Source organism: Apis mellifera, linkage group LG1 (genome assembly GCF_003254395.2).
Source record: "Apis mellifera strain DH4 linkage group LG1, Amel_HAv3.1, whole genome shotgun sequence".
In the NCBI taxonomy this organism is placed as follows: Eukaryota; Metazoa; Arthropoda; class Insecta; order Hymenoptera; family Apidae; genus Apis; species Apis mellifera.
Window position 1 is genome coordinate 18665103 of NC_037638.1, and position 14421 is coordinate 18679523.

Below are 14421 nucleotides of genomic sequence, written 5' to 3' on the forward strand. Positions count from 1 at the left end.
GACGATTAGATACAAAGGGATGAGGCGAGGGAAGGAAACGATATAACGGCGTCCAAGTTTCGTGGCAAGAGCCGCGGTCGGATGAGAATTATTCAAGGATTTTCCAGATAATGCAATAACGTAGCGGCGCCCACCGCCGTGAGAAATTAGCGGCATGAATTATGAATGAGACCGACTTCGCCGGCCGTTTATCTTCTTTAATGTTTCTTGGCGTCTTTCGCTGAACGAGACTACCTACCAACGGTGTGTCGTCGTGGTAGGTACTCGTGATTTCTTACCTCTTTGTCCACTTTTTTCGCCGCCACGGTGCTATCGATGATAAATTAAAAGCTTGATTATATTTATTTTTTTTCCATATAAATGGAAAGAAATTAAATTAATAATCGAAACTTACTTTACGATTCGTTAAGAGAATCATTTGGATCACGGAGTCGGTCTGAAATTGAGCACAACTCGGAGTTGTCGAATTGATACGAATCTCATGTGAATAGGAAATGGCAAGTGCCACTTGATTCTTATATTCTTCCTTTCCTTTCCTATTCATGTTTGCCAAAAATGCGGCAGATCAATATTCTCCGTCCCCAGCGGCACCCCTTTTCTCTAGATATGAGATCTGCGCAAAAACAGAAAATACGCTCTCTGTTTTTATATCTCATCGACAATAGAGAAAAAAAATTTTACCACAAATGGTCTCATCGTTCGAATGGAAGAGAATTATTCTAATATTTCTGTTATAATTTCCAATCGTGAAACGAGCAGCGTCAAATATCAACTATTTCTCTTCTTCGACTAGTTGACAGTGGCAGTTACCTTTCGAACACCCGTTAAATTCAATTAGATAATTAGCCGGGAACACGATAGAGCAGCGAGTGCTTCGTCGACGCTTTTCACCCTTCTACCTCGTCGAGAGTGGCACTAGAGCCAGTCAACGAAAACCGCGTCATCCTACCAACGACGATGAGATAGGAATGTTCATTGTCACAGCACGCACGGTTTTCTGTCCGAGAGGATGTTCGACGACCGCGGCCCTTCTCTCCACGTACTTTACTTTCTTTGTGTCGACCAATTTCTTTTTCGATCCTCGATGCACCGGGACGAGCCACCTTTTTTGAAGTCGCGTCGCCTCTTTCATTCTCGATTCCACGATTTGCCACGGTTAATTAACGAAAGACCAAAAATCGTCCCTCTTCACTACAAAGATTCGTCAAGTTTTCAAATTAGAATATTCTAGTCCTTTATTGAAAACATTCCGCAATATCTGGTTTTCCTTTCCGATTTCCGATAATTAGGAAATAAATGTTTGTCGAATCTCGATACAAACGATGAAATTATTCGATGTATATACTTCTCGAGAATTAATTCTTGAGCATCGATTTATATAACGTGCACAAATGCCTTCAGGGTTAAACTGGACAACGAAAAATAGGAATGACATTTGTATCGAAATAACAATGAATAATTCACGATGCGATATGAATGATAATTTATTAATTCGGCTAATTGCGCGACCGCGAATATTCTTCGACGATCAAATAGGAATCGATATTGAATTGTTAACACGATGCAGAAAATTTAATCGAGCTATTCATATAATTATCGATTTTCTTCCATCGATTATTTAAAAAGTCTCGATAAAAAGAGCGTTATTACGAAATTATAACGAAAAAAATCTTCGTTTGGATATATACAAATTTACGAAATGACGCACATTCTTCGTTTCATCCCCTGATAAAATATTGAAACGCGTTAAATATCCTCTAATTAGCGTTATGTATAAAATTAATCCTTTGTTCAACTTTCATTCCAGCTCTTGACCCTTGAAATTAGTTAAAATGTACGCGTACATTTTATCTCGATTTCGTGACATATATTCCAACGAATGATATATATTTTTTTTTCCCAACGACGGAACACGGGGTGAACTCCCATTCTGTCTTTCCCTCTCATCTTCCTTTCCCCTCCATTTTTTGTTTTTAGATCGCAAATAATGAAACCTGTGTATTTAAAAAAAAAAAAAAAAAGGGAGAGAGAGAAAGGCCAGCTTTTGAAACGATGCAATACGAAATACAACGACGTGACGTTCGTTCATCTCAAATATTTGTGGTAGCTGCGTGTATTATTTTAATCTGTTCTCGAAACTCGATGCGTTTTATCGGGTATTCTCATTTCAAATTCGCGACGCGTGTAATGCATAACAAAGAGAGAGAGAGAGAGAAGAAAAAGAAAAAACAAGATAAAACGTTACGGTTTTAAATCGAATCAGGTTGTTCGATGATAAAGCAATTACAAGTTGAACGAATAGTTTCAACATGAACACTTTTGCTCCGCGAAACAATCGTCGAGTAACCGACAACCGTTCCCACTAATAACCATTCTGGCAATTATCCAAATAATTCGTGTTAACATGAACCTCATCAAGACTTTCCTCCAACTTTCGACCAACGAACCCGAATAGAATTACACCCAATCGAACAATCAACCATCGTAATTGCTTTCCCACTTCTCCATATTCTTTCTATCCCTGATTCCCTCGAAATTGCACCGTTTCAAACTTCGCTTTCAATCACGCCTTGTCATCTCCTCTTCCCCCCATTTTTCATAACGCGAACACTCGTCTTAAAATTCTTCCAACATACACGATGTGTCGTCGAAACAAATCTCAAACTATTCGATAACTATATATATATATATATATTTCGATTACATAATCGACTAACGCACGAATTGTCTCAATTTCAATTACAATCATTCTCCTCTCCTATTCTCCTCTTTCTCGGTATCTGGGTCGAATCGAGTTGCCAAATTTCCACCGAGATCCCGGAGCCGGAAGTTGGGTGATTCGGTATTCGCGGAAGGAATAGCGGAAAATACAAAGCACGGTACAAACGTTATTTCGATACAGCCGCGACATCCTAATTCGTGCACGAAGGTTGTTCGCGAACTTAGTTTTACGCTCGTAGCCAATGCAATCACCGTTTGGAAGAAACAACGGCAGATATCCCAGGGAAAATGTACAAGCGTGGGATAAGGTAGGTCGTGCACGATTTCCTATACGGGATATGACCTTATTCCCCTTATCTGTTCGCCACGCTCGTATCAAAGATATTTTTATATGCGCATGTGAAACGGTATTTCCGGGGAGGTGCACGCGAGACGAGACGGTTGTCTTACGAGATCATCTTATATTGTTCGCCGAATTTCGCTCGCGGCCTCCCTTTGGACCCGCATCGCACAATTGTACGGGAAATCTGATCCAACGTACGATAACGGAAACGAAGTTTTACGTGTTGGAGATAGCCCACATCAGACGGGATTAAATGTGTGCAATTTTTTGATCCTAGTGCATATTATTTTAGATACGATAAAATCTTGATCGGCGAGAGATTGGTAAGATATCGAGAGACGATTGTAAGAATCCAGGGATAAAATTAGACTCGTTCTATTTTATGGATCAAGTCTGCGATATAAAATTTTGACGAACCATCGTTAATGTTATATAAGAAAGCGATCAATTGAAATTCTTCGAAATTCTTCGTGTTATTTTAAAATCGATGGAAAGTATGTTCCTTCTATTTTTCTCTTTATTTATCGTGTAATTTTATTTGCAATAGAATCGGATTTTTATATTCGAATGCAAACTGGATTTGAACGCGATGCCATCTTGGGGGATGCAACCCCGATTACAGGATGCTCCGTGTGCATCGAATTCATAAATTCTGATTCGCGCATTTCGAAATGCGATCAACGATAAACTCCACGATGATATACGCGGATTAAGCTCGAACATTCTAAATTTCTCGCAAATCTGGTGCGTTCCGATCCATTGCGGAGGACGCAGTTCCCATCCATCATTCGAGCTGTTACTTTTTTCCGTGACGAACGCTCTTTTCGACGCGTTTTTCATTAATTGAAGTAATCCGACAGGTACGCTGCAAGTCAACATTGATAAATTCAAAGTGGAAAGTTCCTCGGAAACAGTATTCGTTCTCCAAACCTCGATACGAAGTCGAAGGAATAATTTTGATTTTTATTCGATTCCTCTTTACTATTTCGCCAATATTCCTTTATACAGATTTCCATTCTTTCACCATTTGTCTGTTTAACGTCGTCCTTTGCCGAAACACGTGTGCATCATAAACTGGTGGATGAATCGGTCTCAAAGAGATTTTACGATATCCTCGACGATATCGATAAAAAACACGGATCAAACGATAAAAAAAAATCATCGTAAAACATCATAGAAGAGGTTCGTCTTTCTCACGAGGGGAGACCTGGTGATCGATCCGCGAGCCAGAAGATCCCGAACATTTGCAAAACGATCGAGGATAAATCGGGGAGGGTGAGAGAGAAGCTTGTAACAGTTGAGCGCGAGGTTTTACGCGTGACACGGAGGACTTCCGGTCGCGGTGGGAGAGGAATAAAATCGCGGGTGGAAGTTGCGCATCAGGGGCGTACCGACCCCGTGGGTACCACGGTTATAAAACCAGTCCCATATTTTTCGTCCACGTTTCGTGTCGCCACGTTTTACGAATGCACGCCGCGACCCTCGTCGACTTCCGGCCGGACGGAGGATTTAATCGCGACGACACGAGGAAACAACGTTGTAAAGTTTACGCCACGAGAGACACGAGGTCTGTTATGATTTTCTCTGGATGAGCGTTGAATTAAAAGAGATGAACTGCTGGGTAAGAGATATTTTTAATTTCTCTCTCTCCTCTACTTTTTTTTCTTTTTTATCTACTTTCTCTTCGTAGATTTTATTCGTTATTTTTTTCGTCTGTCCTTTTTTTCGTTTTATATTTTTTTTATTTATTAATATTTTTCTTTTCTTTATTCCGATTAACATATATCTTTCAAATTTTTTTCTTTACGCGAAGGAGAATTAGAAAGTTTTCATTCATTTTTCAGGACGAATCGAAAATTGATGGAACGGCTAAAGATGGTCAAAATTTTCTCTATGGAGAAGTGAATTGTTGAATTGACCTACATATGGACGGGAATCTACTCTCTTTGTTTTTACTATATACAATTCCGTTCATTCTCCTTCTTTCTTTCTCTGCAATTGCTTCGCACGAGTGTATTTAATTAACACGCGACTCTTGTAATCGTAATTAATGGTATGAAGATAATACTGGTGAAAAACACTGTTGTTTCGTCGTGTAAAAGCCGAGATTTACTTACGTTTGTAATTTTACGATGTGGTTATCTTACGTGGAATAGATATTATTAAACATTGTCAAAGTTAATTCTCTTGGAAATTTATTCTCTCTTATATTTTGCGACTTTACTCTTATAAAAATATCTAAAAAATGATCAAAATGTGATATCACGTTCGCGAATTCTGTTGATAATATTCATCTTCGCGTTAATTTTTTATATAGCTAAATTACATTTGATATATTATCTATTAAAATTTCGTGAAATTTGTAAAAATTCAATATAAATAATTTTTTAAATTGGTAAATTAGGGAACGTTTTTCACATTATTTTTGATGAAGACATAAAATTCTGATCAAGACATAAAATCCTCTCACGTCCTCGCTCAAAGAGAAAATTAACACATTCTCTGGTACGAGAGAGACACGATATCAAAATACATACTTTATGAAATATACTTAGTTTTAATATAAATACTAAATAAAAATTAATTACATTAATCTTTCAACAAAAACTTGGCGAAAAAAGATCGAGCGTCACGATCTCTCTTCAACTCTAAATTCAATCTTTATGCAAAAAGGAAACTGACTTTACTTCTTTTCTTTATTTAAAAATTATCTTATCGTCTCACCGTACGAGAAAATTTGCCAACGAAATTTCAAAAATAAGAGACAAGACTATACAAATAAAATAGATCATGTTTAAAAATATCCTTAACGAAATACACTAACCGAGGAAGAAAATAGAAACTCGAAGCAACAACGAATATATAATAATTATTTTTCAATATTTGGAATCTGGAAACCCTCCGGTGAAATATCGAATGGCAAAGGAAGGAGAGGATCTATCCAAGCCCCAACTTCGACCGACATTCAAACCTCGTCCAAGATGGAAATATGAAGAAGCGTTACACGTGTATCGACTGCGGGTGCACCGTGGCAGTTTCGTGCCTCGCTTTACCGCGAGACACGAGAAACTAGGCTACAGTCGCTTGCTTCACCACCCCGAAGCTCTCAAGGAAAGTGGAAATTCCTCGAGGAGGCGAACTGTTCGCAAAAAGACGATGGTTACCGCGAAACATCGCGAGCGTGTCGCGATCAGTCGAGTAAAAACGACGTCTCGCGACTCTTCTTTGGAAGAAGAACAGTAATTACTCGTACAAACTCTCGAAACTGTGTTCGTCCACACGTACGCGGAAGAAGGGGAGAAAAAGTTGAGAAAGTTTGCTAACGTCGCGATTAATACGATCACTTGCAAAGAAATGGAATTTAAATTGTTTAGAAAGAAAGGAAGAAGAATTTGAGAATCCAAAATGTTTGTCATTTCTAAATAAAATCATATACTCGTACATTTCTACTATAAGATGGATCAATTGTACGAATTAAAAATTCGTGAAATTATTAAAAAATTGTTGATATGTACGAGAATATTATTTTTCGAATGTCACGAAGGATTTAGAACGAAAAGATATTAAATATAAATCTATAAATCGAAATTTCGAGTTCATCCTGTTAAATATCTATCGTCTATGATATGTAATACAAATGAATACTTAGATAAAAAGAAAGAGAATTTTAAAGATGGATTTAGGTTAGTCCCCATTCTCGCAGAAAAGATGAAAATAATTGAACAGTGGTTGGATGACCGAACAAAGAGAAGTATATGAAATATACACGAAATTTAAGGTAAAATTATGCGAAGCGAATAAGGTTTGAAAAGGAGGACGAAAAGGTTGGCAAAGGTGAACGTCCACACGAACAGAGGAACTCGCCCACAAATAACACGACTCGGTTTTCCGTGTCGTTTCGCGACTACATCTCGGAAAAAAAAAAAAGAAGAGTGCGTCTTCTAACATCATCTTGAGATTAGGGCCGAGCAAGATGCCGGAAGTCCCCGTTGACGAACTGCTGGCTAAACAGAGCGCGAAAGCCCAACGAGGAAATGGAGGGCGAGATCTCGCCAGGCGTAAAAGACTTTACACCGATGTGCACCGTGTTTCGTCTACCAGGGGAGGTGGAGGAGAAAGAAGGAAAAGAGAGAGGGAGAGAGAAGAAGAAATATAGAAGGAATATAAAATGTTAGCAAAGAGAGTGAGGGGAGAGAAAAAGGAGAGAAAAAGAAAGAGTTGGCCATGTTCAGCATAGGTGTAACGGTTTCTGCGACCTATTTCCGGTTGGCTGGCATGAATAAAGGTGTTTATTTTTCCTGTAGCAACGCCCTCCCCCTTTATTCTCTTGCAAATTCACAAGGATGGAATCGGGTAAAATATATAAATGCCGGAACACGTGTACGTTAAACAGCAGTAGTCTACGTTCTTGAACGAAATTGATATTTAAATTTGTTAAGATTCGAACGATAAGGGAGAGAAATTGAAAATTGAAGGGGGAGAACGGAGAGAATAGTTGTAATCGAGTTACCTGGTCTCCCGAGTCTGCGTCGAGGTTAGTTTCCGAGACCTCCGAAACATCCTCGATGATGGAGTCGCCGATCGTACTGTTGTCGCTGACCACGAAGCCCAGCAGGCATATCTGAAACAGAATACTCGATGTGTTAGTACAAAATTTTTAAAATATTGGATCCTCTTAAAAGACAAAAGTTCATTCCTTATTCGTAACAAATGATTCGTTATTTAACATTGAAGTAATCATATTTTCAATTGTTGTTATATTTTAATTATCAAATTCTATTTAAACTTTGATTTCTGTTTTCTGTGACATCATAGTGAAACGTGTCACTGTTTATTTTGATTGCGGAAAAATCGTACGTTCGAAGATCGATCGATGTAATAGGAAAAAAAAAAAAAAAAAAAGTAACGCTTGGTTTTCCCTCGTCATGAGAGTTTCGTGTCGTTGTATCGTCGAAATAAACGGACGCGTTAGGTGAATGAGGGTGGCGCAATTTAATTGTAGCCGTACTTCCGTCCAAAAACGGATACCCACTTTCTAGTATTATCGTGCAGGCTGGAACTTTTATAACGAGTCCGAGGCCCTGTTTCATCGCGCTCTGAATTTCGTTGATTTTTTTCCCCGGAAAACTCTGGACGATTCATATTTCCTGAGGGATCATCATCGTTGTGCGGTACATTTTCATCGAACCATAATTTTATGTTCCATTTAAATCTTAATATGTTTTTTTTCAAATGAATATATTTTAAATAAATAATGTAATTAATAAATAAATAATAGTCACTACTTTGTAAATTTAAGAATAGATGTTTCTCATAGTGCATATGTGTAAATTTATTAAGTTATATATCTTCATTTCTCTTGTTAATGCACCATGTTATTTCAACTTGATTAACGATTAAATTTCTTCGCAATAAAAAATTCATTTTAAAATTGTCAGAGATTTTTAATGTTTAATAATGCGAAGGTATGTTTGCAGCAACAGAAATGTCACGTGAAACTAAATCTAACGCTTGACGCGCGTTATTAGCGATAAATTCAGACGCCTAGACCGCCCTGTAATTAAAGGTTAACGATAGGCGCCTCGAGCCTTCAGAAAATGAACTCGTACGGTTTGAAATTAGTAAAACGAGGCAGAGATACTCTTTACTCTTAATTTTATGATCATAGTTTACCAGCTTGTTATTAGTCGGTACGATTAGATTTCTAATATTTTTTTACTCGTCCTCCAATCTTGGGTTTCGTTGAGATTTTGAAAAGAAAATTCGTTCATCAATTATTCGTATTAATAAATCATCGGTGAGACGATATTTTTCCTTCGTTCTAAATTTTCTTTTCCAAGAAAAAACGTTCGTTTGAAATATTCCATATAATAGTAAGGGATAAAATTATATCATATCTTGAATTATCTCAAACAGAAACGAAATGATATTTTATATCGACGTTACGTTTCTCTCAAATTGCGCTCAAATTTCGACGATTATTAATTAGAGTACAATGAGGTGATTTAAATTGAGTAAAGTTAGGCGTTTACTCGCAATCGTACAAGGGATCATTAATGAGATTGAACGAGGAAGTTTCAAAATATTCGGAGACTATAATTCTCCGTGGAAATTGATCAAGTCGTAATACTTGGTAGGGGCTTCCTATTGAAACTGGGAAGTCATTATTCATCGTACGATCATTATGATTAGCCAATCGACCACCTAGGGCGTTCGCCGGTGAACGCGTAGAGCTCGTCTTCGAAATAAAAAAAGAGGAAAGAAAAAGCAGAAAATTATAGTGATCAAGAACCGACGATCGATTAACTGATCACCGTTATTATCTTGCTAGTAATACCTGCGTCTAACTATTGATATCGTTTAATCGTGACAAACATGCTCGCTATCGACTTTAAAGCGGTAATTCATAAGAAATTTTATTTTATTTCCTCGTGAAAATTAAAGATGATGTATTGCTACTGCCTGGATTGTACGTAACTTAAATCGAATTAGTTTAATTTCTAAATTATACCCTGCTTAATAAATTGCAATCTAGCAATTAAGAATTAAAATAATCAAAGAAACTGTATATATATGAATTATAAGTTACCACTAATAAATTCTAAATAACAACTAAACAAATCAACTGCTTATTCGACTAAAAAATTATAAAAGTTACAAACTGAAAAAGTTTAAAACCATCAATAAAATCAATAACGATCCACGACTTCATTCTTATCGTTTAATCGTTAATATCAAACAGCTATTAAATTATTCGCAAAGAGCAGATACCTAAATTACAAAAACGCGAAACAATATCGGAATAAAATAAAATATTCGCTCAACGATCGGAATGGTAAAATAATTTCGGCAACTATAGAATATAGGAAAATAGATATAAAAGCACAGAGTTTAGAGAAACGGGGGAGGGAGGGATTGATACAAAAGCGTAACGTATGCGTGTCACGTGCACGTCCACCGGACAATAATATCGATGAATAACCGAGATTTCAATTGAAATACGCGCTCGCTCGAGGGATACGCCGTCGATATGGATTTCGATCGCACGTATAACATATACGTATAACATGGATGGCTCGAAACGAACTCTGGTTAAATTTATGCCCGACGCGGTCCGACTAACGAGACGTTCGCGCTCGATACCGTTTAATTCTTATCTTACCCCCCTTGATTGGCTCGCGTGCCGTGGCTGGATTAACGCCGTCGGTCTACATTAATACCGGTAATTAACTTAGTCTCCCGCCTCGACACGACCTGAATCGGTGCCACGGAGGTTCGACACCGACTTTCGAAACTTCCTTCGTGGCCGCCATCAAAAACGCGCCCCCGGTAATTGAATCGATCGCGGCTCGATTAATGACCCGTCACTCCTGTTATCGACTTCCCTTAACAGATCTGCCCGGTTAAAGAAACTCTCTTTACTTCTTGCTCGGGGCTTTTTAACGATGGCGTGTCGAAGTGGGTTATTTTGTTGGTTTAGCCAATTATTCGAGAACGACCCCCTTTTATCGAGACGTTGCTTTCAAGGGTCTATGATTACACAAATCTTTTCCTTTTCTCTTTTTTTTTCTTAATGCATATCGAGAAAGTGAAATTTCGACTTTGTCCAACGATTGACGAAGCGAAGTGACAAATTTGAGCTTCGTCCAAGGATGAAAAATGTTTTTTGCCTCGTGAAATATCGTTGCGCCTCCCGTTTAGAGATGAAGCGTGCTTCGAATATTTGTATCGAAAAGAGTATCGAGATGAGCGTTGTCGATTGAAATTTCTCCGGACGATGACGCGCCTTTTTCGAGAGTTGTGATCCTCGTTGATGATACCCGAAACATGGATCGTCTTCCATACATGCAAATTTCTTCTTCCAAGAGCGAGATTTTTCAAGCCTTGTTTGTCTCGCTTCGCGTCAGGAACATCGTGCTGTGACAAAATGTGTCTTCGACGAGGGAACTCTTCATCCACGATAACTTTGCATACAAATATTTCTCCATTTTTTTTAATAGTGACTTTCTATCTTCTAGGATCCAAACTCTTTATTTGTAGATAAAACAATTTTTTACTTTTTTTCATTACGTTCAAGAGACGAAATTCATTGATAGAGATCCTTATGGATTACAACAATTATTATCGAATATTTTCAAACTATAATCTTTCATTATTTCATATATATAAGAAATATCATTTCTAAAGGGAAGATACACAGAAAATCGATCTTCAGTTTCATTTGAATATTTTCCTAAATCCTTTATTCTTTATATTCCGTTAATAAAATTCTCTATTCTTCTTTTTTTAACTTTAACAATCTCGAGAGAATCAAATTCTCGCTGATAGAAGAGTTTCAAAGAAATATCATCTGATCGGTCTCAACATGATCAGAAAGAAAAGGATAGGTATTCAGAATGTGGAACACGGATCATCGGTGATTCTGAACGTTTCACGTATAAAATCATTTTTCAGACTATGCCCGAAGGGGGTATACAGGCAGCGATTTATCTCGTCAATCAAAGGGCCGCTTTATCGTTGAAGAAAAATTGATATTCGATTACGTGGCCCCCTATCCGAGAAGCTTCGTTGCCATTTTTGAAACGAGCCTCCACCACCCGCGGATGAAGAACACGGGACGCTACTTTGCGCTCCCGTGTGAATAAGATTCATTCTCATGCCGCGAGAAATTAATATCGAGGAGTGGAAGGATACCTCGGTCTCGCTAAAAGGCGGTCCATGTAGATAGATTAGATCCTTCTCGAAGATCGGTCTAATCTTATTCGAGGGATACCTTTTCAACGATGCGTTCCGCATCATCTACACGTTGTATCGCTTAAGATTACTTTTTTTTTTTTTATTTATTTATGATTCGAAGGTAGCCGTAAAATGATCCTGCAGAATCTGTTTTTTAATCTCTTTCTCTATCGATGTTGGATGAATGATATTTAGTTCTTTTCTGCGATAGGTAAATAAAATAAAAATCCAATTTTTTACAAAGATAATTTCAAGGGAAAGCGATCCTTAACCCTCTTGCAATTTTACAATTGCATAGTTTATGAAGATTTCTTGGGAATCTTGCTACATTCAGTATTGCTTGCAGGATGATATCAATTTTGAAGATAGCAATATATCGTGCTTGTCACTTCTCACGCGGCGACGATATTCGAACGGGATAAGACCGGTTGCGCAACTCTGGAGATTTATGATCCAGTTTTCGCTCGACGCATTTGCATTATTGGTAATACAAAATTCCCACAACGCTCTTTCCTTTTCGTATTAACCCACGAATCGTTAAAAAAAAAAAGAAAAATATCAAAGAAACTTTCAGCAAAAATTCCTTTTCCAATTATTCACACTTTCGACACAAATCAACTGTTACCAATCCCGATTCGATTCGATGCTCTCTTCTCTCAACGTTCTCCCGCAAATTGACACGATTATCCTCTCGTTAAATCCGTGTACAAGCGTGAACGAAGAAGCTCATCATTCGATCGCGATAAACGAGATAACTACCACTCCTCTACTCCTCTTTTCTCGCTCGTACGAGCCGAAGAAGTTGCTCGGGATCATCAACGCTTCGCTCCCCCTCTATGAATCAAACACGGGTTCGAACGTTAATGAAAAACGATCCTTGAGCGAGTACGGGGGAGGAAGATTGATTTAATGTATCGCGCTGCCGGCGTTCGTGTCGAACCACTACCTTCCTCGAGTTGCATCGCGTAATTGCATAAAAGCGTGTGCGGTCGTTGATAAATGGCCGCGAGCTACTTAAACATTTCTCTCTCTCTCTCTCTTGCGTACGCGCGCGCGCGCGTAATTGTTTTTATCGATTTCGAAATGGCGTTGGACGGTTACTAATTAACGGGAAGTCACGTCGACGGGATTTCGAGTTGCGCGCGGAAGAAATACGCGAATGTGGGTCAACGACAACGACGCCACGACGACGATGGCCAGTTTGTTTTCCTTCGAATAGGGTTGAAGGGTTGATTGGAAGCGAAGGTTTGGGTTAGGAATTTGCACGATGGAGCGTGGAATTATAGAGGATTCAATGTAAAATCGATGAAGGTGAATCGGATAAACGAGGAGTATGGGAGAATAGGATTTTGGGAGAATCAACGACGACTCTCGGATGGAAAAGCCCGGAAGTCATCGGAGGTGTAAAGACGTAGGAAACTACTATGTGGAAATCGTTACCGGACTCTTCGGATGAATCGAACATGATATACTTTCGCGGCAAGATTGACCTCTTAGGGGAATCGTGTTCGTGGATATGTAACAGCCTTGGATTTGTAAAATCTTTTCACGAACGAGCGTAGAACTGTACAAGCTGTATCGTTAACCAAGATCGTAACCAATATATTCATACTTCAGAAATAATCATATTTATGTACGTGTAATGTATCTCGATTGAAATCATCTAAAATCAGAGAAAATTTAAATCACTATAATTCGAAGATAATGACTTTAACGGTCAACAAATGAAAGATCATTAAAAACTGTTTTTTTTTTTTATTATCCCGATACAATTTCTCAAAATATTATCGTGTAAAGAAAATGCTGATTGTTAGAATGGAATAATTGATAGAATTTAATAGAATAACAATTCGCAAATCCTATCGATGAATAATTCGTGTGAATGTATGAGATTAATAAACGAAAAAGAAAGATGGCAAAAAAAAAATAAAAGATTGAATTATTTTTTTCAGTCGATTCGATTAGCTTCCTCACTTTCTATCATGGGAACGACGCTTTCGTCAATTTTCTTCCCACTTAATACAATACCATTAGCGAAAGTTAATTCCCGCTCGCTTCTTCAACCCTTTTGAGTATTCTTCTTTCGTCTACATCGAAATTCAAAGTATTCCGACTATTATCCTATCTTTTAATTAACGAACACTTATTTCAGCTTACCTAAGCTATTCAAACGGATGGAATAATTTCCATGTTGGCCATTTATTATATCCTTCCTAGATTTTATTCTTTCGCTTTCGAATTTTATTCAACAGAATTTCACGACACGAATATTTTCCACTTAAGAAAAAACGACGAAAATTATTCTCGCCCGAGAAATTTTTCTCGGCGAATGATGAATCGTAAACGAAATGGGCTCCATTTACTCGACATGGCGGTCAAATACGCGCTTGTATTAGGCGCGTGTATGCTAAACCCCCATCGACGTTCGTGCGCCGTATAACCGCCCAATAGTTAAACGATAAAATCTTCCTGGACCTCCCAAGGCAAAAGGTGTTTTTCTGCCTCTTAAACGAGGTTAAACTCGTTCCACCTATCCAACGTTCATCTATAAACTGAAACACCTCTTTGTTCTCTTAAGAATCTCTAGCCCCATAAAATAAGATTGAACCATCTCGAACGCA

General features: G+C 38.0%; 1 protein-coding gene across 6 annotated transcripts in view; it reads right to left on the reverse strand.

Moving 5' to 3' along the window:
- Positions 1-14421, reverse strand: part of LOC410696 (protein madd-4) — a 186238-nt gene that overhangs the window by 73595 nt on the left and 98222 nt on the right. For all 6 annotated transcript variants that reach the window (XM_026440580.1, XM_026440578.1, XM_026440597.1 and 3 more), the window contains one exon: positions 7575-7685. In XM_026440580.1, the coding sequence (XP_026296365.1) occupies positions 7575-7685 (111 nt within the window). The remainder of the gene's footprint in view (positions 1-7574; positions 7686-14421) is intronic.